This window comes from Oncorhynchus clarkii, chromosome 30 (assembly GCF_045791955.1).
Source record: "Oncorhynchus clarkii lewisi isolate Uvic-CL-2024 chromosome 30, UVic_Ocla_1.0, whole genome shotgun sequence".
In the NCBI taxonomy this organism is placed as follows: domain Eukaryota; kingdom Metazoa; phylum Chordata; class Actinopteri; order Salmoniformes; family Salmonidae; genus Oncorhynchus; species Oncorhynchus clarkii.
The window spans coordinates 31,086,204-31,111,885 of record NC_092176.1 but is presented as its reverse complement, the minus strand read 5'-3'; the positions used below and the strand labels follow the sequence as shown (position 1 = coordinate 31,111,885).

The 25,682-nt window shown below is 42.8% G+C and overlaps 1 protein-coding gene across 2 annotated transcripts in view; it reads left to right on the top strand.

The window, feature by feature from the left end:
- The window catches only part of LOC139390197 (G protein-coupled receptor kinase 5-like), a 60,732-nt gene that overhangs the window by 13,826 nt on the left and 21,224 nt on the right, over positions 1–25,682 (top strand). For both annotated transcript variants that reach the window (XM_071137457.1, XM_071137458.1), the window contains exons 2-3: positions 14,927–15,022; positions 15,151–15,263. In XM_071137457.1, the coding sequence (XP_070993558.1) occupies positions 14,927–15,022; positions 15,151–15,263 (209 nt within the window). The remainder of the gene's footprint in view (positions 1–14,926; positions 15,023–15,150; positions 15,264–25,682) is intronic.

Sequence of the window (25,682 nt, the reverse complement as noted above, 5' to 3'; positions counted from 1 at the left end):
AGGAATATTTCACTTTCTCTGGTCATAGGAATAACAACATGAATTTGTGCACGAGGCAGAAATAATGTGACTTGAGTTTTGCCATCAGCTGGAAGACTGTGTCCCCTTTTGGTCAGTGTCAGCGGAGGAAAGGTAGAGGGGAGGGATGTTGAGAGGCGGACCCTTAGTCTGCTGCTCTCTCCCTCCACCCAGTAAAACAAAAAATGAAAGGATTTATATGTATGATCACTCAGATGTGCCTCACAAGTAATGCAACAACTGATACATTACCGGTGTGATCATATAGCCTACCTCCATATAGCCTACCTCAAAAAGCCTACCTCATATAGCCTACCTCATATAGCCTACCTCGTATAGCCTACCTCGTATAGCCTACCTCGTATAGCCTACCTCGTATAGCCTACCTCATATAGCCTACCTCATATAGCCTACCTCATATAGCCTACCTCGTATAGCCTACCTCATATAGCCTACCTCATATAGCCTACCTCAAATGTTGAAATATTATTTAAAACAAATGGTCTGAGAAGAATGCATTGGCAGGGAAATTCAAGCAAAGCCATTATGCTGTGATAATGTTTTGGGCCTATAGCCTACTGCACACACCTCATTACTACAGTACTCTTTTTTTAAAATAGGTTCATGTTTAAAAAGAATGACGAGAGATCTCGGCTTGCATTTTGACTCGCAAAGTGATCTCGACTCCAAAAAGGTTGGTGACCACAGCTTTAAGTTGTAGCAACATATGTATTGCATGGAACATACACTGAGTGTACAGAACATTAAGAACACTTTCCTAATATTGAGTTGCCCCCCCCCCCCCCCCCCCCTCACCGTTTTACCCTCAGAACAGCCTCAATTCGTTGGTGCATGAGCCCATCTTGAGTCCACAGTTGTCAAGTTCGCTGGATGTCCTTTGTGTGGTGGACCATTCTTGATACACATGGGAAACGGTTGAGCATGAAAAGCCCAGCACCTACTACCATACCCCATTCAAAGGCACTTAAATATTTTGTCTTGCCCATTCACCCTCTGAATAGCACACATACAAAATCCTTGTCTCAATTGTCTTAAGACTTAAAAATCATTCTTTAACCTGTCTCCTCCCCTTCATCTACAGTGATTGAAGTGGATTTAACATGTGACATCAATAAGGGATCATAGCTTTCACCTGGTCAGTCTATGTCATGGAAAGAGCAGGTGTTCTTAATGTTTTATACACTCAGTGTATGTCATTCTTTCTGTGTTCATTAATCGTCTATGAGTAAAGCCAGGAGTTTTTCCTAGTCAGCTGAGGTCACATACTCAGGCTATAAGTAGACGGGACTGGTCAGTCCAGAGTTTTTCCTGCTCAGCTCACATGACCAGTAAAAAACTACTGGCCCTAGCTATGAAAAATATTAAGTCTATGACCCCCACTAAGTAGTTTACAATGAGACAAAAGACACTCCGAAGAATAGTACCGTGTGAATGCTACGGCCATGCGTACGTCATTGATGTTTGCTTAAACCTCACTAACAGATGTTACAGCTGCTTGGAACATCTCATTATTACTAAAAGACAATTTATCACCAGGTCCCTTTTTATAATCCCCCAAAATACTAACAATGACATTACTACGGAGGAACTGGGCAACACATAGCTAGCTCTTCCTCCCATAGTCCCCCGTTTCACTCTGATTGCGGGACAGAGCATTTCTCAGTATCTCACACACAAACACACACACACACACACACCTGGCTAACACATAGCCTAAAGCATGTGTGCTGGAAACAGTCTGACGTGTATTTCCAAGTACGCCTGTGTTAGCCCGGTGCACTCAGTGTGCTCTTTGTTTCAGTGGAAGGATAAAGATCTCTTATCGCCATGTCCTTCTGAGGAGAAATGGATATGATGTTTGTTTTGGCTAACCAATGGATCTTTCAGAGTCAACAATCCTCCCTTGATATCAAGTTAATCCAGTTTACCTACCTGGTAATTCAGCCTGTTAGTTTTGCATTGGCAGTGTGTGAAGCACAGACCTGAAAGAACACCTCCCTATCCTCTGACCGCCATGCACATACTTTCTCAGGATAACACTGACCACGTTTACACGCACAGCAAGATCCCCTTATTATTCTGGATATTCAACTATTCTGTTTGTGAGTTAATGCATATAAACATCATATCCCGTTTACAATCATCCGAAAGAGCTTGTTAGGCAATGTTATAATTTGTGACATCTCTTATTACACTGAACAAAATATAAACGCGACATGTAAAGTGTTGGTCCCTTGTTTCATGAGCTGAAATAGAAGATTCCAGAAATGTTCCATACTCACAAAAAGCTTGTTTCTCTAAAATGTTGTGCACAAATTTGTTTACATCCCTGTTAGTGAGCATTTCTCCTTTGCCAAGATAATTCATCCACCTGACAGGTGTGGCATATCAAGAAGCTGATTAAACAACATGATCATTATACAGGTGCTTGGGACAATAAAAGGCCACTCTAAAATGTGCAGTTTTGTCACAACAAAATGCCACAGATGTCTCAAGTTTTGATGGAGTGTGCAATTGGCATGCTGACTGCAGGAATGTCCTCCAGAGCGGTTTCCAGATAATTCAATGTTCATTTCTCTACCACATGCCACGTCCAATGAAGTTTTAGAGAATTTGGCAGTACATACAACCGGCCTCACAACCGCAGACCACGTGTAACCATGCCAGCCCAGGACCTCCACATCCGGCTTCTTCACCTGCAGGATCGTCAGAGGGGGGAGGAGTATTTCTGTCTGTAATAAAGCAGTTTTTTTTGGGAGATAAACTCATTCTGACTGGCTGGGCCTGGCTCCCAAGTGGGTGGGCCTATGCCCTCCCAGGCCCACCCATGACTGCGCCCCTGCCCAGTCATGTGAAATCAATAGATTAGGTGCTAATTTATTTATGTATTTAAATTGTCAGATTTCCTTACATGAGCTGTAACTTTGAAATTGTTGCATGTTGCGTTTTATATTTTTGCTCAGTATAAATCAGTGTTTGCATCCTGATTGTGAGAAGGAGTCAGGTCACTGACATGTCTGACACCTCACGGTGCTGCCCAGGGAAAGGACAGGATTGCTTTGGCTTATATTAACGTGGGGACATTATGGTGATAGTTTTACCTATAGCTCTGCTTATGGTCCTGCTGCTGGGCGTTTTGGTTCAGTACCTAATATGGTTAGTTACCTAATGGTCTCAATGGTTCACATCGGGGAACATTTGAAGGGTTAAGGGCCAAGGGAACTAGAACAGAAATGGAACTGAACGTTCATTGAAGGAGCCCACTGTCATTCAACACAGGGAATGAATTTGTCCTTCGGTTCTGTCAAATTAAATCAAATGTTATTTGTCACATGCGCCGAGTACAATGGGTGTAGCCTTTCTTACGTGAAATGCTTACTAAGAAGCCCTTCCCAACGATGCAGAGGTTACACATTGCACACACTATTTACTACCACTGGTCTATCGATTACCGTGTAACTGTGTAACCGATGGTTATGGATGAAGAATGTCATGTGTTTTGTTTTTTGAAACAAACAGCTGGCTAAAGACGGGACAGCCTGGCATTTGTGTGGTTGAGTCCGTTTCTGCAGTAACATGGACTCTTCACAACCTGTTGTTGCATTCGAGTCTCCGGTTGCCTAGAATGAATAGAACGGGCTTGGAATCTCTAACCCGGGCAATTACCCTGGCAAGTGTACCCATGACTGGTAAAGTCATGTACACTCACAATGGCTGCCTGGTATTGTGATGCAATAGTTTCTTTGGTAATGTAGAATTTTCATACCAATTATGTTAATTGATTTCGCTCATGCAGTGGAATGTCAGTTGATTTGTATCAACAAATCACAGCACATATTGAATGGGTCTTTTACCATACAGTAGATGCGATAAAGGTCAATGGAACACAGACGTTCCATTGACCGGATTGGCGCACATTCAACAAATCTGATCCAACAAAGTGGATATTCGTCAAATCCGTCACGTACGGTTCCCAAGGGGACCGTGCGTACATACCCCAACCAGAAGCCATGGATCACAGGCAATATCCGCACTGAGCCAAAGGGTAGAGCTGCTGCTTTCAAGGAGCGGGACTCTAACCTGGAATCTTATAAGAAATCCTGCTATGCCCTCCGACGAACCATCAAGCAGTCAATACAGGACTAATATTGAATCATACTAGACCTGCTCCAACGCTTGTAGGATGTGGCAGGGCATTCAAACTATTACAGGCTATAAACGGAAGCACAGCCGCAAGCTGCCCATTGACACAAGCCAAACAGATGAGCTAAATTACTTCTTTGCTCACTTCGAGGCAAGTAACATGACTGTTATGATCACGCTCTACTTAGCGGATGTGAGTAAGACCTTAAAACAGGTCAACATCCACAAGGCCGCAGGGCCAAACGGATTACCAGGATGTGTACTCCGAGCACGCGCTGACAAACTAGCATGTGTCTTCACGGACATTTTCAACTTGTCCCTGACTGAGTCTGTAATACCAACATGTTTCAAGAAGACCACCATAGTCTCTGTGTCCAAGAACACTAAGGTAACCTGCCAAAATTACTACCAACCCGTAGAACTCACGTCTGTAGCCATGAAGTGCTTTGAAAGGCTGGTCATGGCTCACAACATCATTATCCCAGAAACCCTAGACCCACTCCAATTTGTATACTGCCCCAACAGATCCACTCATGATGCAATCTCTATTGCACTCAACACTGCCTTTCCCTCCTGGACAAAAGGAACACCTATGTGAGAATGCTATTCATTGACTACAGCTCAGCTTTCAACACCATAGTGCCCTCAAAGCTCATCACTAAGCTAAGGACCCTGGGAATAAACACCTCCCTCATCAACTAGATCCTGGACTTTCTGACAGGCCGCCTCCAGGTGGTTAGGGTAGGTAAAAACACATCCGCCACGCTGATCCTCAACACGGGGGCCCCTCAGGCGTGCATGCTCAGTCCCCTCCTGTACTCCCTGTTCACTCATGACTGCATGGTCAGGCACGAATACAACATCATCATTAAGTTTGCTGACGACACAACAGTGGTAAGCCTGATCACCGACAACGATGTGACAGCCTATATGGAGGAGGCCTGAGACCTGGCCATGTGGTGCCAGGACAACAACCTCTCCCTCAACGTGTTCGAGACAAAGGAGATGATTATGGACTACAGGAAAAGGAAGACCGAGCACGCCCTCATTCTCATCAATGGGGCTGTAATGGAGCAGGTTGAGAGCTTCAAGTTCCTTGGTGTCCACATCACCAACAAGCTATCATGGTCCAAACACACTAAGACAGTCGTGAAGAGGGCACGACAAAACTTATTCCCCCTCAGGAGACTGAAAAGATTTGGCATGGGTCCTCAGATCCTCAAAAGGTTCTACAGCTGCAACATCGAGAGCATCCTGACTGGTTGCATCACTGCCTGGTATAGCAACTGCTCTGCCTCTGATCGCAAGGCACTACAGAGGGTAGTGCGTATGGCCCGGTACATCACTGGGGCCAAGCTTCCTGCCATCCAGGACCTCTATACCAGTTGGTGTCAGAGGAAGGCCCTAAAAATTGTCAATGACTCCAGCCACCCTTGTCATAGACTGTTCTCTCTGCTACCGCATGGCAAGCGGTACCGGAGTGCCAAGTCTAGGTCCAAAAGGCTTCTTAACAGCTTCTACCCACATTCCATAAGACTCCTGAATTGCTAATCAAAGGGCTACCCAGACCCCTCTTTTACGCTGCTGCTACTCTCTGGTTATTATCTATGCATAGTCACTTTAACTCTACCTACATGTACATATTACCTCGACTAACTGGTGCCCACGCACATTGACTCTGTTCCGGTACCCCCTGTATATAGCCTCACTATTGTTATTTTACTGCTGCTGTTTAATTATTTGTAACTTAAAATTTTTATTTTCAATTTTTTACTTAACACTTATTTTTCTTAACTGCTTGACGCATTGATGTTTAAGGGCTTGTAAATAAGCATTTCACTGTAAGGTTGTATTTGACACGTGACAAATAAAATTGTATTTTATTTACAATGACTTCAGAAAGCATTCATACCCCTTGACTTATTCCACATTTTGTTATTACAGCCTGAATTAAAAATGGATTAAATATTATTTTTTTCTCACCCATCTACACACAATACCCCATAATAACAAAGTGAAAACATGTTTTTAGAAATGTTTGCAAATGTGTTGAAAATTTAAAAAATAAATATAGTATTTACATAAGTATTCATATCTCTGAGTCAATACTTTGTAGAAACACATTTGGCAGCGATTACAGCTGTGAGTCTTTCTGGGTAAGTCTCTAAGAGCTTTCCACACCTGGATTGTGCAACGTATCCCCATTTATTTAAAAAAATTCTTCAAATTCTGTCAAATTGGTTGTTGATCATTACTAGAAAATAATTTTCAGGTCTTGCCATAGATTCTCAAGTAGATTTAAGTCAAAACTGTGACTCGGCCACTCAGGAACATTCCCTGTCTTCTTGATAAGCAACTCCATTGTAGATTTGGTCTTGTGTTTTAGGTTATTGTCCTGCTGAAATGTGAATTAATCTCTGTGTCGAGTGGAAAGCAGACTGAACCAGGTTTCCCTCTAGGATGTTGCCTGTGCTTAGCTCCATTCCATTTATTTTTATCCTGAAAAACTCCCAAGTCCTTAATGATTACAAGCATACCCATAACATGATGCAGTTACCACTATGCTTAAAAATATGGAGAGTGGTACTCAGTAATGTATTGGATTTGCCCTAAACATAACACTTTTGTTGCCACGTGTATTGTGCCGATAATTATGGGTCTCGTCCCATGTGATAATCATTGTGCGATTGTGTATTTAATCAAGGTACTCCTCGCTATTTTGTTTGGGTCTCAACCCTGTGTTTGGTATACATGTTTGTTTGGTCTTCGTACACAGCACAGGGACTACAATGTAACTCTTTTAAAGTCACCATTGGCCTCATGGTGAAATCTCTGAGTGGTTTTCTTCCTCTCCGGCAACTGAGTTAGGGAGGACGCTTGTATCTTTGTAGTAACTGGGTGTATTGATACACCATCCAAAGTATAATGAATAACTTTTCTATGCTCTAAGGGATATTCAATGTATGCTTTATTTTCTTTCTCATCTACCAATGGGTGCCCTTCTTTGCGAGGCAATGGAAAACCTCAGTGAAATTCACTGCTCAACTGAGGGACCTTACTGATAATTTTATGTGTGGGGTTCAGAGATGAGGTAGTCATTCACAATTACACTATTATTGCACACATTGAGTCCATGCAACTTATTATGTGACTTATTAAGCACATTTTTACTCCTGAAAGTATTTAAGCTTGCCATAAGAAAGGGGTTAAATACTTATTGACTCAAGACATTTCGGCTTTTCACGTTTTATTAATTTGTATTTCAAACAACATAATTCCACTTTGACATTATGGGTTATTGTGTGTAGGCCAGTGCCCCAAAAAAATCTAAATTAAATATATTTTAAATTCAGGCTGTAACACAACAAAATCTGAAAAAATGAAACGGGTGTGAATACTTTCTAAAGGCCTGCATGTATTCTAATAGGCCCACAATGTGGTTACTAAAGTCCGATCTGGATATATTAGGCTGTTTTCACTGCATAACATATAGAAGCTGTCCGTTTTCATGTTTAGAAGTGAATGCTAACTCCCATTTGGTTTAAGCTGTTTAGCATAGCTAGCATACAGACATTTTGCAGGGGAGAAATGAGGAGACTGGATTTCCCCCCCCACCCCACCCCACCCCCATGGCCCTTTCCCCCATGTGTTTCCATAGTAAATCCATTGTTTTGAGTTTGAGTGACCTCTTTACCGCATCTATATCGATGGGTACACTTGCTGCTTTTACTTCCTGCTTTTACTTCCTGCTTTGCTCTTATGGGTACACTCACAATAGCCTCCAGTCCACCCATTATGCCATCATTGACTTGAATGGGGATGTGCGGTATATTAATAATATTTATATGGCAGCATATGCAGTCACCAGGAAAATTACCAGGAAATCACCAGGAATAGAGCAAAACATTTGTTTAATTTAGGAAATCTGTTCCCAAATATTCCCACGAATCAAAAAAGAGCCTCGATCGTGTCTCAATGCGATCAAGGTAGGAAATTATTGTTATTTACAAATGCACATTTTTGGGGGACTTAGTTGTTGTCAATTTGTTTCCTTCCCCTGGTCAAAAATGTCAGGATGTGGTTTTCTAGAAATCACTTTTACATTAGATTGTGAGGTTTGTATTGTGTTGATCATGTGTGTCTTTTATTTATATATTTATATATTATTTTATTTATATATTTATATATATATATATATATATATATATATATATATATATATATATATATATATATATATATATATATATATAAAAAAAAATTGTTAACTGTGTGTGTGACAGATCCAGTACAGACCTACTGTGCCCGAGGCCTCTCCTGGCCTGCCATCCCACGTAGTCAGGATGAGCTCATCGCTACAAAGTCCACAGTGGAGCTCTCTTCGCTCACAGTACTCCTCAAACTTCACTTTCTCTCTCTCTCTCACACACACACACACACACACACACACTTCACAAAGTTCCCTTTACTCAGGACAGTAGGATGATGGTGCACACCCTCCTCTCTAATTACATTTGTATTTATTTTTATTTAACTAACACTGAAAACACACACGTGAGTATGATGATGGTAACCCCCTGGTTTCTCTCCAGACAGATGTAGTTCTCTCTCTGACATTATTTTTACTTTGCTCGGCTCGCACTGATGATGTCAGAGCTGTAAACCAGAAACACACAAAGGGAGTAGTCCGCATAACCCGCATGGAACAAATTACACTGACGAGTTCCTGTACGCAATGAGCGCACACCGGAATGTGTGTGTTTGTGTGTGTGTACGAGCGAGTGAGTGAGAGAGTAACACACTGTGAGAAAGGGAGCTACAGAATAGAGTGATAGAGAGAGGAAGGGGAGAGGAGAAAGTTTACATAAGACTTTTATGACTCTATTCATACTTTTACAACCCAACTTTGTCAAACAGAAAGCTACAGTAACAAACCCAGACACTGTGCTGCTTGACACAGGCTTTTACTGAACTTAAACATTATACTATGGTTAGAAATCTGAGCATGTTCATTTATTATAGTTTCACATTTCCACAAAGGCTTAGCACTATCACACAGTGCCAGATGCATTCCATTGCAGACGGTCTTGGAATGTTCATGTCAATGTTTCCCCTTCATTAGGCAGCGATGGCCAGCTGCCATGGAAGTAACATAAAATGATAACCCGTGAAAGTAATGGGGTCATGTTTTCTGCTCCCACTATGGCGCAGACTTATTGTCATGAAAAGTACGGTTATTTTGTCTTCCTGTCTACATGCTGTAGGTAGCATTGAATGCTATACACACTTCTGGTGAGGTTGAGGCTATTGTAAAAAAGGAAATGTGTTCCCAGAATGGATTTTAGTTTGAAACCATTCTTTGGTTACACTGCTACCATGTAGTTTAATTTCATGCTGTAATGATAACTATGCACTAGAATTATACTGGTAATGTATTTTAAAGTCTCTTTGTCACACTTTAGTGTGTCATTTATTGTGGGACCCCCCCTCCAATAGATTCCTCTCTGTGTTTCTGTGATGCTGTGTGTGTGCCTGATTTTGTCGTTGTTTTAATGTTGTTTGGAATCTGTGAAGTGAATTCATGGAGCCCACCCCTCAACACAGTATTTAGTTTGGGCTCTCTTTGATGGCAGTACTGGCTTGGAAGTAATGTTCTAAGTGTTGGTCCCTGGTTCTGCTGTTTCTTAAGATTTATAGCATCCATCACCTGTACTCTTAGATGGGATCCTCCTAAGGCTGTTTGTTACTGCTAACAATTAACTGCACTGAAATGAGTACTGGTAGAGTTTGCTAAGCAGTTATAAATGCTTTCTTCATATTACACACACACACACACACACACACACACACACACACACACACACACACACACACACACACACACACACACACACACACAGGCCTGAGCCTGTTCCCTCATGTAGACTTTGTCCCTGTTAGTTTCAGCTGAACACCAAAGTAAAAGTCACTCAGATACTTTTCAGGTTTCATTTGCCCACAGACACACTTGTTCTTTGTGCTTTGATCAGTAGGTTTTCTCAATGACTTTTAAAGGGCAAGTTTATGGTTATTTTGCGCTGTCCTAACCATAGAATTAGAAATCTATTCATGTGGTCCTTTAACAAAAATGTTTTAAACAATGGACTGATATGCTAAATATATAACTATACATTTGACTCCTGACATTTGCACATCGAATGACTAAAAACTCTGTATAAGTTGAACCATTCCTTACTGCATCTCAGATATACAGTGGGGCAAAAAAGTATTTAGTCAGCCACCAATTGTGCAAATTCTCCCACTTAAAAAGATGAGAGAGGCCTGTAATTTTCATCATAGGTACACTTCAACTATGACAGACAAAATGAGAAAAAAAATCCAGAAAATCACACTGTAGGATGTTTTTATGAATTTATTTGCAAATTATGGTGGGAAAAAAGTATTTGGTCACCTACAAACAAGCAAGATTTCTGGCTCTCACAGACCTGTAACTTCCTCTTTACGAGGCTCCTCTGTCCTCCACTCGTTACCTGTATTAATGGCACCTGTTTGAACTTGTTATCAGTATAAAAGACACCTGTCCACAACCTCAAACAGTCACACTCCAAACTTCACTATGGCCAAGACCAAAGAGCTGTCAAAGGACACCAGAAACAAAATTGTAGACCTGCACCAGGCTGGGAAGACTGAATCTGCAATAGGTAAGCAGCTTGGTTTGAAGAAATCAACTGTGGGAGCAATTATTAGGAAATGGAAGACATACAAGACCACTGATAATCTCCCTCGATCTGGGGCTCCACGCAAGATCTCACCCCGTGGGGTCAAAATGATCACAAGAACGGTGAGCAAAAATCCCAGAACCACACGGGGGGAACTAGTGAATGACCTGCAGAGAGCTGGGACCAAAGTAACAAAGCCTACCATCAGTAACACACTACGCCGCCAGGGACTCAAATCCTGCAGTGCCAGACGTGTCCCCCTGCTTAAGCCAGTACATGTCCAGGCTCATCTGAAGTTTGCTAGAGAGCATTTGGATGATCCAGAAGAAGATTGGGAGAATGTCATATGGTCAGATGAAACCAAAATATAACTTTTTGGTAAAAACTCAACTCGTCGTGTTTGGAGGACAAAGAATGCTGAGTTGCATCCAAAGAACACCATACATACTGTGAAGCATGGGGGTGGAAACATCATGCATTGGGGCTGTTTTTCTGCAAAGGGACCAGGACGACTGATCCGTGTAAAAGAAAGAATGAATGGGGCCATGTATCGTGAGATTTTGAGTGAAAACCTCCTTCCATCAGCAAGGGCATTGAAGATGAAACGTGGCTGGGTCTTTCAGCATGACAATGATCCCAAACACACCGCCCGGGCAACGAAGGAGTGGCTTCGTAAGAAGCATTTCAAGGTCCTGGAGTGGCCTAGCCAGTCTCCAGATCTCAACCCCAAAGAAAATCTTTGGAGGGAGTTGAAAGTCCGTGTTGCCCAGCACAAGCCGCAAAACATCACTTCTCTAGAGGAGATCTGCATGGAGGAATGGGCCAAAATACCAGCAACAGTGTGTGAAAACCTTGTGAAGACTTACAGAAAACGTTTGACCTCTGTCGTTGCCAACAAAGGGTATATAACAAAGTATTTTTTTCTCATTTTGTCTGTCATAGTTGAAGTGTACCTATGATGAAAATGACAGGCCTCTCGTCTTTTTAAGTGGGAGAACTTGCACAATTGGTGGCTGACTAAATACTTTTTTGCCCCACTGTATCTATGCTAAACCAAAATGTATTTTATCTACCACGAAAACAAGGGAAGGTTGTTAATCTAGTAAACAAGTTGTAAACCTGTGACTTCAAATGACCCAAGATAGAGATAATTGATTGGCCAGCAGAATGGAAAGAGGTCACTGATTGGTCATGAATGCGGGAATGCAGCTCAGTAACCGGGCATGTAAAAGTGATTATTCAGTGGGGACGAATCAGACACTTAGAGAGTGAGACTAAGAAAGAGGGAGAGATTAAGAGAGGGAGGAAAAGTTAGAGAAGGGTAAGTAAGAAAGAGGAAGTTGATGGACAGACCGACAGAGAGAAAAAGAGTGAGGAAGGAAGAGACTGGGAGAGAATAGGATTTAGTACAGGGGTGGGCAAACTACGGCCCCGGGGGCCGGTTCCGGCCTGCGAGCCCATTCAATCCGGGGGGGGGGGGTATTATTATGTGCTAAAACCACTCCAAGCTTCTCTTGAATGTCTGCTACTAGATAGAAAGTATGCAGAAATGATAATGAACGTATATATTTTTAAATAATTGCCCTTTTGTTTCTGGCCTGCAAACAAATCAATCCCCAAACATCTGTGCGGCCACTCTTTGAATTTCGAAAACGAGCCAAAACGTTTGCCCACCACTGGTACGGTAGATGCAGAGGGAAGGAGGAGTATTGTGGTCAAGTACATCCATACAGGATTCACCCTAGTGTTTTACCCAATTTACCCTAGTGTTTTTACCCAAAAGGATCAGACTTTTATGTTTCCACCTACGCAGGCCAACACCCCTGTCGTCTGACTGGGTCATGGCTTCGGTGGACCTTCTCTCACCTGGGGCCAAAGCCAGGCCACTGGTACTTTTAACCCTGCATTTACATAACAATGACCAACTGTGAACTTTAACATCTCACAAAGCAACTGTTTGGATTATGCAGAGGTTGTTGATTCTGCTCTTACAGTGGTGTTACAGTGTAACAACAGCATCGTGTTGTATTGAAAGACAGGGTGGAGGACCAAGCTATTTACACCATCTTTCTTACACCTGTTAATTCATTGTAAATCCATGAAGGGAATGAATGAGAAAACACTGTGGAGAAGGAGAGAGAATTAGATATGTTGTAATTCTCTATTTGATGGGCCTCATTCCATTATGAGCCTCGTAGACCACATGTTTACCATCTATGATATGATGTCCACCATAGTCTCTTGCTCTAACCAGCCTAGCCTTCTGAGAAGCCTGACTGCTTCTCACCTGTCTGTCACTTATTCATTACTTTCCCCCATTTGAAGTTGTACTTCTGTTCTCTGAGAAGTTGTGTGAACGTAGCTAGGGAAGTGGGCTGTGGTAAGAATGTCATAGTTACTGTTGCTTAGGCCCAATAGTTATTTTAGGATGTTTAAGGTCAGGGTTAATAATTCACTAGTTACAACTGTTGACTTGTTGGAGTTACATTTCCATTATATTCCATGTGACCCAACCAGGAACATCTCTGGGTCCTAGTCTGTTTTTCCTGGCAGGGCATGTGTTGCCTGAAAGGCTTACCTCTGCAAGGGTTCCACTACATAGTTTTCACCTGTCAAGTCCATGTCAGTTCAGTGAGGTGAAGAAGGGGAGGAAGGAGGCCTGTTGTGTAACCCAGTTTAGACTGAGGTCTGAGGGGAGGAGGGAGGCCCATTGTGTAACCCAGTTTAGACTGAGGTCTGAGAGGAGGAGGGAGGCCTGTTGTGTAACCCAGTTTAGACTCAGGTCTGAGGAGAGGGAGGCCCATTGTGTAACCCAGTTTAGACTGAGGTCTGAGGGGAGGAGGGAGGCCTGTTGTGTAACCCAGTTTAGACTGTGGTCTGAGGAGAGGGAGGCCCATTGTGTAACCCAGTTTAGACTGAGGTCTGAGGGGAGGAGGGAGGCCCATTGTGTAACCCAGTTTAGACTGAGGTCTGAGGGGAGGAGGGAGGCCCATTGTGTAACCCAGTTTAGACTGAGGTCTGAGGGGAGGGAGGCCCATTGTGTAACCCAGTTTAGACTGAGGTCTGAGGGGAGGAGGGAGGCCCATTGTGTAACCCAGTTTAGACTGTGGTCTGAGGGGAGGGAGGCCCATTGTGTAACCCAGTTTAGACTGAGGTCTGAGAGGAGGAGGGAGGCCTGTTGTGTAACCTAGGTTAGACTGATGCCTGAGGGGAGGGTCTGTGACAGCAGTCAGTGTGCAAGAAAGAGTTTGGGGGGGTAAGTAAAGAGGAAAGCTGCTAAAGCGTTTACACACAGTGAGTGGTTAACACATTACATACTTGTTGGAGCGTTCCTGGATTATTGATTAAAGATGTCCATCTGTCTGTAGCCCTCGCTCTCTCCTCTACCTCGCTCTCTCCTCTACCTCGCTCTCGCTCTCCATCTCTCTCCATCACTCTCATACCAGACTATCCTACACAATGTGAGTGTGAGACAGGGAAGGGCAAACCTAGCGAACATTAGCACCATTTCAGTAGCAAACATGGTTAATCATATGATATTGATGCGTATGTGTGAGAGCCCTCTGCTGGAAGCATATTCAGGGTTATTTAGTGATGGAATCTGCTTTGGCCATGCTCTATGTTCCGAGGGGAATCTGTCTGACTGGGATGGATTCCCTGTTAAACACACGCACACTGTTCTGCCTCGAGGGGGCCACATTCCCCGGCACATTACACAGAGGACGAAAAGGAAAGGGAGAGAAGGGATTTGGAGAGGAAGTGAGACATAATGTATAAATGATACATAAACACAATGGCTATGAGTTCATTCAGAGCCCTGATCTGCACTCATTTGTCAGTTGCAGAGCTCTCCATCTCTTTCTCTCTTTGCGTGCGTGCGTGTGTGCGCCTCAGCATAGAACATATCAGTTGTTGGTGTGTGTGTGTGTGTGTGTGTGTGTGTGTGTGTGTGTGAGCACAGAACCTCAGTTGTTGGTGTTGTAGTTGATCGTCCCCCTCATCCCTTGTTTTCTCTCTATCTGCAGGTGGAGGTGGGAAGCGGAAGGGGAGGAGTAAGAAATGGAAGGAGATCCTTCGCTTCCCCCACATCAGCCAATGCACTGAGCTGGGCAACAGCATCGGTACATTACTGTGTGTGTGTTTTTGCAAGTAATACTTGTGTGCCACTTTGCTGGTGTGTTGTAAGCGTTTGTAAACGTGCCTAGGTCTATCCAAATGTGTGTGTGGTTTGTTTGTTTGTTTCTGGCAGATCGGGACTACATAAGCCTGTGTGAGAAGCAGCCTATCGGCAGACTGCTGTTCCGCCTGTACTGTGAGACCAGACCTGAATTGCTACGATGCATCCACCTACTGGACGCCATGGTAAACACACACACTTGGATTAAACACTATCTCAAAAATGACTGATCATGTTCAGTTGACTGAGAGAAGATAATCAAATTGAGAAGGGATTGTACTAACAGCCTCCCCTTTACTTAGTGACACCGTGTTCCAGATGACAGGTTTTACATTGTAGAGAAGAAACCATCAAACCCAATATCAACAGTGGCCCGCAGCCTCCCCATTATCATGTGACTGGATGACAGGATTGTTTCTGGTCAGACCCCCCTTCCCATCCGCACCCCTTCCCACCAACCTAAAAAGGACCGTCACGCGCTCAGAGGGAAATTACCCTCGCACACACAAAATACATGCATTTGTAGTTGCACACACTAGATCTGAGGGTAAAACACAATGTTATGAGAAAGAAGAGATTATGGAATCAGACATCTAGATTCCATCACCCAAAAACTCTTGTGGGGTCGTTTTTTTGTGAAGGAGAAACAGATACTATATTGTATAAGCTAGGACAAGAGAGAGAGGGAGAGAGCAAAGGAAGGAAGGAAGGAATGTGCCTGGGGTCCCTGTGGTTCCTCTGACGTCAGTGCAGAGGGAGGGGGGTATGTGTGATTGCTGGCGAATTATGATTGGCTATTGTTGGCCAAAGTCTGTATGCGTTGACTCACACACACACACACACACACACACACACACACACACACACACACACAGAATGAGCTTCCCAATTGTTACCCCTAGGGGTTAGCTGAAGGGAAACGGAGACACCCCCTTGGCTTTTTGGCAGACTTGTGTATACACCCTTATATACACACACACACACACACACACACACACACACACACACACACACACACACACACACACACACACACACACACACACACACACACACACACCACTAAGGTCAGAGGAACAGATCTAATCACTGAAGTCTGGCCTTTTCACCCCACGCCTTTCTTTCTATGGCTCTGTTTCTTTCTCTTTCTTTCTATGGCTCTGTTTCTTTCTCTTTCTTTCTATGTATCTGTTTCTTTCTCTTTCTTTCTATGGCTCTGTTTCTTTCTCTTTCTTTCTATGGCTCTGTTTCTTTCTCTTTCTTTCTATGGCTCTGTTTCTTTCTCATTCTTTCTATGGCTCTGTTTCTTTCTCTTTCTTTCTATGGCTCTGTTTCTTTCTCTTTCTTTCTATGGCTCTGTTTCTTTCTCTTTCTTTCTATGGCTCTGTTTCTTTCTCTTTCTTTCTATGGCTCTGTTTCTTTCTCTTTCTTTCTATGGCTCTGTTTCTTTCTCATTCTTTCTATGGCTCTGTTTCTTTCTCTTTCTTTCTATGGCTCTGTTTCTTTCTCTTTCTTTCTATGGCTCTGTTTCTTTCTCTTTCTTTCTATGGCTCTGTTTCTTTCTCATTCTTTCTATGGCTCTGTTTCTTTCTCATTCTTTCTATGGCTCTGTTACTCTCTGTTTCTCCCTCCTTCTTTCTATGGCTCTTTTACTCTGTTTCTCCCTCTCCTTCTTTCTATGGCTCTGTTACTCTGTTTCTCCCTCCTTCTTTCTATGGCTCTGTTTATTTCTCTTTCTCTATTTCTTTCTATGGCTCTTTTACTCTGTTTCTCCCTCTCCTTCTTTCTATGGCTCTGTTACTCTGTTTCTCCCTCCTTCTTTCTATGGCTCTGTTTATTTCTCTTTCTCTATTTCTTTCTATGGCTCTGTTTATTTCTCTTTCTCTATTTCTTTCTATGGCTCTGTTTATTTCTCTTTCTCTATTTCTTTCTATGGCTCTGTTTCTTTCTCATTCTTTCTATGGCTCTGTTTCTCCCTTTTTCTTTATATGGCTTTGTTTCTCTCTCTTTCTTTCTATGGCTCTGTTTCTCTCTCTTCTATGGCCCTGTTTCTCTTTCTCTCGTTTTCCATGGCTCTGTTTCTCTCTCTCTGTTTCTCTCTCTCTGTTTCTCTCTCTCTGTTTCTCTCTCTCTGTTTCTCTCTCTCTGTTTCTCTCTCTGTTTCTCTTTCCCTCTTTCTTTGTTTCTCTTTGTTTATCTCTCTCTGTTTCTTTCTCTGGCTCTGTTTCTCTCTCTCTGTTTCCATCTCTCTGTTTCTTTCTCTGGCTCTGTTTCTCTCTCTCTGTTTCCATCTCTCTGTTTCTTTCTCTGGCTCTGTTTCTCTCTCTCTGTTTCCATCTCTCTGTTTCTTTCTCTGGCTCTGTTTCTCTCTCTCTGTTTCCATCTCTCTGTTTCTTTCTCTGGCTCTGTTTCTCTCTCTCTGTTTCCATCTCTCTGTTTCTTTCTCTGGCTCTGTTTCTCTCTCTCTCTGTTTCTTTCTCTCTCTCTGTTTCTTTCTCTGGCTCTGTTTCTCTCTCTCTGTTTCCATCTCTCTGTTTCTTTCTCTGGCTCTGTTTCTCTCTCTCTCTGTTTCTTTCTCTCTCTCTGTTTCTTTCTCTGGCTCTGTTTATCTCTCTCTGTTTACCTCCCTCTGTTTCTCTCCCTCTGTTTCTCTCTCTCTGTTTACCTCCCTCTGTTTCTCTCCCTCTGTTTCTCTCTCTCTGTTTCTCTCTCTCTGGCTCTGTTTATCTCTCTCTGTTTCTCTATCTGTGTTTCTCTCTCTCTGGCTCTGTTTATCTCTCTCTGTTTCTCTCTCTGTTTCTTTCTCTCTCTCTGTTTCTTTCTCTGGCTCTGTTTATCTCTCTCTGTTTCTCTCTCTCTGTTTCTCTCTCTCTGTTTCTCTCTTTCTCTCTCTCTGTTTATTTCTCTGGCTCTGTTTCTCTCTCTCTGTTTCTCTCCCTCTGTTTCTTTCTCTGCTCTGTTTCTCTCTCTCTGTTTCTCTCTCTCTGCTTCTCTCCCTCTGTTTCTCTCCCTCTGTTTCTCTCCCTCTGTTTCTCTCTCTCTGGCTCTGTTTATCTCTCTCTCTGTTTCTCTCTCTGTTTCTTTCTCTCTCTCTGTTTCTTTCTCTGTCTCTGTTTCTCTCTCTCTAATTCTCTCTCTCTGTTTCTCTGGCTCTGTTTCTCTGGCTCTGTTTCTCTCTCTCTGTTTCTCTGGCTCTGTTTCTCTCTCTCTGTTTCTCTGGCTCTGTTTCTCTGGCTCTGTTTCTCTGGCTCTGTTTCTCTCTCTGTTTCTCTCTCTCTGTTTCTCTCTCTCTGTTTCTCTCTCTCTGTTTCTCTCTCTCTGTTTATTTCTCTGGCTCTGTTTATCTCTCTCTGTTTCTCTCTCTCTGTTTCTCTCTCTCTGTTTCTCTCTCTCTGTTTCTCTGGCTCTGTTTCTCTGGCTCTGTTTCTCTGGCTCTGTTTCTCTGGCTCTGTTTCTCTGGCTCTGTTTCTCTGGCTCTGTTTCTCTCTCTCTGTTTCTCTCTCTCTGTTTCTCTCTCTCTGTTTATTTCTCTGGCTCTGTTTATTTCTCTGGCTCTGTTTATTTCTCTGGCTCTGTTTATCTCTCTCTGTTTCTCTCTCTCTGTTTCTCTCTCTCTGTTTCTCTCTCTCTGTTTCTCTCTCTCTGTTTCTCTCTCTCTTTCTCTCTCTCTGTTTATTTCTCTGGCTCTGTTTCTCTGGCTCTGTTTCTCTATCTCTGTTTCTCTCTCTCTGTTTCTCTGGCTCTGTTTATTTCTCTGGCTCTGTTTATCTCTCTCTGTTTCTCTCTCTCTGTTTCTCTCTCTCTGTTTCTCTCTCTCTGTTTCTCTCTCTCTTTCTCTCTCTCTGTTTATTTCTCTGCTCTGTTTCTCTCTCTCTGTTTCTTTCTCTGGATCTGTTTCTCTCTCTCTGTTTCTCTCTCTCTATTTCTTTCTCTGGCTCTGTTTCTCTCCCTCTGTTTCTCTCCCTCTGTTTCTCTCCCTCTGTTTCTCTCTCTCTGTTTCTCTCTTTCTGGCTCTGTTTATCTCTCTCTGGTTCTCTCTCTCTGTTTCTTTCTCTGCTCTGTTTCTTTCTCTCTCTCTGTTTCTTTCTCTCTCTCTGTTTCTTTCTCTGCTCTGTTTCTCTCTCTCTGTTTCCATCTCTCTGTTTCTTTCTCTGGCTCTGTTTCTCTCTCTGTTTATCTCTATCTGTTTCTTTCTCTGGCTCTGTTTCTCTCTCTCTGTTTCTCTCTCTCTGTTTCTCTCTCTCTGTTTCTCTCTCTCTGTTTCTCTCTCTGGCTCTGTTTATCTCTCTGTTTCTCTCTCTCTGTTTCTCTCTCTCTGTTTCTCTCTCTGTTTCTTTCTCTCTCTCTGTTTCTTTCTCTGGCTCTGTTTCTCTCTCTCTGTTTCTTTCTCTGGCTCTGTTTCTCTCTCTCTGTTTCTTTCTCTGGCTCTGTTTCTCTCTCTCTGTTTCTCTCTCTCTCTCTGTTTCCACCTCTCTGTTTCTTTCTCTGGCTCTGTTTCTCTCTCTCTCTGTTTCCATCTCTCTGTTTCTTTCTCTGGCTCTGTTTCTCTCTCTCTGTTTCTCTCTCTCTGTTTCTCTCTCTTTCTGTTTCCATCTCTCTGTTTCTTTCTCTGGCTCTGTTTCTCTCTCTCTGTTTCTCTCTCTCTGTTTCTCTCCCTCTGTTTCTCTCCCTCTGTTTCTCTCACTCTGTTTCTTTCTCTGGCTCTGTTTCTCTCTCTCTGTTTCTTTCTCTTTCTCTCTCTCTGTTTCTTTCTCTTTCTCTCTCTCTGTTTCTCTCTCTCTGTTTCTCTTTCTCTGTTTCTCTCTCTCTGTTTCTCTCTCTCTGTTTCTCTCTCTCTGTTTCTCTCTCTCTGTTTCTCTTTCTCTCTCTGTTTCTCTCTCTCTGTTTCTCTCTCTCTCTGTTTCTCTCTCTCTCTGTTTCTCTCTCTCTCTGTTTCTCTCTCTCTGTTTCTTTCTCTCTCTCTGTTTCTTTCTCTGGCTCTGTTTCTCTCCCTGTTTCTCTCTCTCTGTTTCTCTCTCTCTGTTTCTCTCTCTCTGTTTCTCTCTCTGTTTCTTTCTATGGCTCTGTTTCTCTCTCTCTGTTTCGCTCTCTCTGTGTCTCTCTCTCTGTTTCTCTCTCTGTGTTTCTCTCTCTCTCTGTTTCCATCTCTCTTTCTTTCTCTGGCTCTGTTTATCTCTCTCTGTTTATCTCCCTCTCTGTTTCTCTCTCTCTCTGTTTCTCTCTCTCTGTTTCTCTTTCTCTCTCTGTTTCTCTCTCTCTCTGTTTCTCTCTCTCCCTGTTTCTCTCTCTCTGTTTCTTTCTCTCTCTCTGTTTCTTTCTCTGGCTCTGTTTCTCTCTCTGTTTCTCTCTCTCTGTTTCTCTCTCTCTGTTTCTTTCTATGGCTCTGTTTCTCTCTCTCTGTTTCTCTTTCTCTCTCTGTTTCTCTCTCTCTCTTTTTCTCTCTCTCTGTTTCTTTCTCTCTCTCTGTTTCTTTCTCTGGCTCTGTTTCTCTCCCTGTTTCTCTCTCTCTGTTTCTCTCTCTCTGTTTCTCTCTCTCTGTTTCTCTCTCTCTGTTTCTTTCTATGGCTCTGTTTCTCTCTCTCTGTTTCGCTCTCTCTGTTTCTCTCTCTCTGTTTCTCTCTCTGTGTTTCTCTCTCTCTCTGTTTCCATCTCTCTTTCTTTCTCTGGCTCTGTTTATCTCCCCCTCTGTTTCTCTCTCTCTCTGTTTCCACCTCTCTGTTTCTTTCTCTGGCTCTGTTTCTCTCTCTCTGTTTCTCTCTCTGGCTCTGTTTCTCTCTCTCTGTTTCTCTCTCTCTGTTTCTCTCTCTGGCTCTGTTTCTCTCTCTCTGTTTCTCTCTCTCTGTTTCTCTCTCTCTGGATCTGTTTATCTCTCTCTGTTTATCTCACTCTGTTTCTCTCTCTCTGTTTCTCTCTCTGTTTCTTTCTCTGGCTCTGTTTCTCTCTCTCTTTCTCTCTCTCTGTTTCTCTCTCTCTCTGTTTCCATCTCTCTGTTTCTCTCTCTCTCTTTCTCTCTCTCTGTTTCTCTCTCTCTCTGTTTCCATCTCTCTGTTTCTTTCTCTGGCTCTGTTTCTCTCTCTCTGTTTCTCTCTCTCTCTGTTTCTCTCTCTCTCTCTGTTTCCATCTCTCTGTTTCTTTCTCTGGCTCTGTTTCTCTCTCTCTGTTTCTCTCTCTCTGTTTCTCTCTCTCTGTTTCTCTCCCTCTGTTTCTCTCTCTCTGTTTCTTTCTCTCTCTCTGTTTCTTTCTCTCTCTCTCTCTCTCTCTCTGGCTCTGTTTATCTCTCTCTCTTTCTCTCTCTCTGTTTATTTCTCTGCTCTGTTTCTCTCTCTCTGTTTCTTTCTCTGGATCTGTTTCTCTCTCTCTGTTTCTCTCTCTCTATTTCTTTCTCTGGCTCTGTTTCTCTCCCTCTGTTTCTCTCCCTCTGTTTCTCTCCCTCTGTTTCTCTCCCTCTGTTTCTCTCCCTCTGTGTCTCTCCCTCTGTTTCTCTCTCTCTGTTTCTCTCTTTCTGGCTCTGTTTATCTCTCTCTGGTTCTCTCTCTCTGTTTCTTTCTCTGCTCTGTTTCTTTCTCTCTCTCTGTTTCTTTCTCTCTCTGTGTTTCTTTCTCTGCTCTGTTTCTCTCTCTCTGTTTCCATCTCTCTGTTTCTTTCTCTGGCTCTGTTTCTCTCTCTCTGTTTCTCTCTCTCTGTTTCTCTCTCTCTGTTTCTCTCTCTCTGTTTCTCTCTCTCTGTTTCTCTCTCTGGCTCTGTTTATCTCTCTGTTTCTCTCTCTCTGTTTCTCTCTCTCTGGCTCTGTTTATCTCTCTCTGTTTCTCTCTCTCTGTTTCTCTCTCTGTTTCTTTCTCTCTCTCTGTTTCTTTCTCTGGCTCTGTTTCTCGCTCTCTTTCTTTCTCTGGCTCTCTTTATCTCTCTCTGTTTATCTCTCTCTGTTTCCACCTCTCTGTTTCTTTCTCTTTCTCTGTTTCTCTCTCTCTGTTTCTCTCTCTCTGTTTCCATCTCTCTGTTTCTTTCTCTGGCTCTGTTTCTCTCTCTCTGTTTCTCTCTCTCTGTTTCTCTCCCTCTGTTTCTCTCACTCTGTTTCTTTCTCTGGCTCTGTTTATCTCTTTCTCTGTTTCTCTCTCTGTTTCTTTCTCTCTCTCTCTGTTTCTCTCTCCCTGTTTCTTTCTCTTTCTCTCTCTCTGTTTCTCTCTCTCTGTTTCTCTTTCTCTGTTTCTCTTTCTCTGTTTCTCTCTCTCTGTTTCTCTTTCTCTGTTTCTCTTTCTCTGTTTCTCTCTCTCTGTTTCTCTCTCTCTGTTTCTCTCTCTCTGTTTCTCTCTCTCTGTTTCTCTCTCTCTGTTTCTCTCTCTCTCTGTTTCTCTTTCTCTCTCTGTTTCTCTCTCTCTCTGTTTCTCTCTCTCTCTGTTTCTCTCTCTCTGTTTCTTTCTCTGGCTCTGTTTCTTTCTCTGGCTCTGTTTCTCTCCCTGTTTCTCTCTCTCTGTTTCTCTCTCTCTGTTTCTCTCTCTCTGTTTCTCTCTCTGTTTCTTTCTATGGCTCTGTTTCTCTCTCTCTGTTTCGCTCTCTCTGTGTCTCTCTCTCTGTTTCTCTCTCTCTGTTTCTCTCTCTGTGTTTCTCTCTCTCTCTGTTTCCATCTCTCTTTCTTTCTCTGGCTCTGTTTATCTCTCTCTGTTTATCTCCCTCTCTGTTTCTCTATCTCTCTGTTTCCACCTCTCTGTTTCTTTCTCTGGCTCTGTTTCTCTCTCTCTGTTTCTCTCTCTCTGTTTCTCTCTCTGGCTCTGTTTATCTCTCTCTGTTTATCTCTCTCTGTTTCTCTCTCTCTGTTTCTCTCTCTGTTTCTTTCTCTCTCTCTGTTTCTTTCTCTGGCTCTGTTTCTCTCTCTCTGTTTCTTTCTCTGGCTCTGTTTATCTCTCTCTGTTTCTCTCTCTCTCTGTTTCCATCTCTCTGTTTCTTTCTCTGGCTCTGTTTCTCTCTCTGTTTCTCTCTCTCTTTCTCTCTCTCTCTGTTTCCATCTCTCTGTTTCTTTCTCTGGCTCTGTTTCTCTCTCTCTGTTTCTCTCTCTCTGTTTCTTTCTCTGGCTCTGTTTATCTCTCTCTCTGTTTCTCTCTCTGTTTCTTTCTCTTACTCTCTCTCTGTTTCTCTCTCTCTGTTTCTCTCTCTCTGTTTCTTTCTCTTACTCTCTCTCTGTTTCTCTCTCTCTGTTTCTCTTTCTCTGTTTCTCTCTCTCTGTTTCTCTTTCTCTCTCTGTTTCTCTCTCTCTGTTTCTCTCTCTCTCTGTTTCTCTCTCTCTGTTTCTCTCTCTCTGTTTCTTTCTCTCTGTTTCTCTCTCTCTGTTTCTCTCTCTCTGTTTCTCTCCCTCTGTTTCTCTCACTCTGTTTCTTTCTCTGGCTCTGTTTATCTCTCTCTCTGTTTCTCTCTCTGTTTCTTTCTCTTACTCTCTCTCTGTTTCTCTCTCTCTGTTTCTCTCTCTCTGTTTCTCTCTCTCTGTTTCTCTCTCTCTGTTTCTCTTTCTCTCTCTGTTTTCTCTCTCTCTGTTTCTCTCTCTCTGTTTCTCTCTCTCTCTGTTTCTCTCTCTCTGTTTCTCTCTCTCTGTTTCTCTCTCTGTGTTTCTCTCTCTCTCTGTTTCCATCTCTCTTTCTTTCTCTGGCTCTGTTTATCTCTCTCTGTTTCTTTCTCTTACTCTCTCTCTGTTTCTCTCTCTCTGTTTCTTTCTCTCTGTTTCTCTCCCTGTTTCTCTCTCTGTTTCTCTCTCTCTGTTTCTCTCTCTCTGTTTCTCTCTCTCTGTTTCTCTCTCTCTGTTTCTTTCTATGGCTCTGTTTCTCTCTCTCTGTTTCTCTCTCTCTGTTTCTCTCTCTGTGTTTCTCTCTCTCTCTGTTTCCATCTCTCTTTCTTTCTCTGGCTCTGTTTTCTCTCTCTGTTTATCTCCCTCTCTGTTTCTCTCTCTCTCTGTTTCCACCTCTCTGTTTCTTTCTCTTTCTCTGTTTCTCTTTCTCTGTTTCTCTCTCTCTGTTTCTCTCTCTCTGTTTCTCTCTCTCTGTTTCTCTCTCTCTGTTTCTCTCTCTCTGTTTCTCTCTCTCTGTTTCTCTCTCTCTCTGTTTCTCTCTCTCTGTTTCTTTCTCTCTCTCTGTTTCTTTCTCTGGCTCTGTTTCTCTCCCTGTTTCTCTCTCTCTGTTTCTCTCTCTCTGTTTCTCTCTCTCTGTTTCTCTCTCTCTGTTTCTTTCTATGGCTCTGTTTCGCTCTCTCTGTTTCGCTCTCTCTGTTTCTCTCTCTCTGTTTCTCTCTCTGTGTTTCTCTCTCTCTCTGTTTCCATCTCTCTTTCTTTCTCTGGCTCTGTTTATCTCTCTCTGTTTCTCTCTCTCTGTTTCTCTCTCTGGCTCTGTTTATCTCTCTGTTTCTCTCTCTCTGTTTCTCTCTCTCTGGATCTGTTTATCTCTCTCTGTTTATCTCTCTCTGTTTCTCTCTCTCTGTTTCTCTCTCTGTTTCTTTCTCTGGCTCTGTTTATCTCTCTCTGTTTCTCTCTCTCTCTGTTTCCACCTCTGTTTCTTTCTCTGGCTCTGTTTCTCTCTCTCTCTTTCTCTCTCTCTGTTTCTCTGTCTCTCTGTTTCCATCTCTCTGTTTCTTTCTCTGGCTCTGTTTCTCTCTCTCTGTTTCTCTCTCTCTCTGTTTCTCTCTCTCTCTGTTTCTCTCTCTCTCTGTTTCCATCTCTCTGTTTCTTTCTCTGGCTCTGTTTCTCTCTCTCTGTTTCTCTCTCTCTGTTTCTCTCCCTCTGTTTCTCTCACTCTGTTTCTTTCTCTGGCTCTGTTTATCTCTCTCTCTGTTTCTCTCTCTCTCTCTGTTTCTCTCTCTCTGTTTCTTTCTCTTTCTCTCTCTCTGTTTCTCTCTCTCTGTTTCTCTTTCTCTGTTTCTCTCTCTCTGTTTCTCTCTCTCTGTTTCTCTATGTTTCTCTTTCTCTCTCTGTTTTTCTCTCTCTCTGTTTCTCTTTCTTTCTCTGTTTCTCTCTCTCTCTCTGTTTCTCTCTCTCTCTGTTTCTCTCTCTCTGTTTCTTTCTCTCTCTCTGTTTCTTTCTCTGGCTCTGTTTCTCTCCCTGTTTCTCTCTCTGTTTCTCTCTCTCTGTTTCTCTTTCTCTCTCTGTTTCTCTCTCTCTCTGTTTCTCTCTCTCTGTTTCTTTCTATGGCTCTGTTTCTCTCTCTCTGTTTCGCTCTCTCTGTTTCTCTCTCTCTGTTTCTCTCTCTGTGTTTCTCTCTCTGTGTTTCTCTCTCTCTCTGTTTCCATCTCTCTTTCTTTCTCTCTCTGTTTCCACCTATCTGTTTCTTTATCTGTCTCTGTTCTCTCTCTCTGTTTCTTTCTCTCTCTGTTTCCATCTCTCTGTTTCTTTCTCTGGCTCTGTTTCTCTCTCTCTGTTTCTCTCTCTCTGTTTCTCTCTCTCTGTTTCTCTCTCTCTGTTTCTTTCTCTCTCTCTCTGTTTCTCTCTCTCTGTTTCTCTCTCTCTGTTTCTTTCTCTCTGTTTCTCTCTCTCTCTCTGTTTCTCTCTCTCTCTCTGTTTCTCTCGCTCTCTCTGTTTCTCTCTCTCTGTTTCTCTCTCTCTGTTTCTCTGGCTCTGTTTCTCTGGCTCTGTT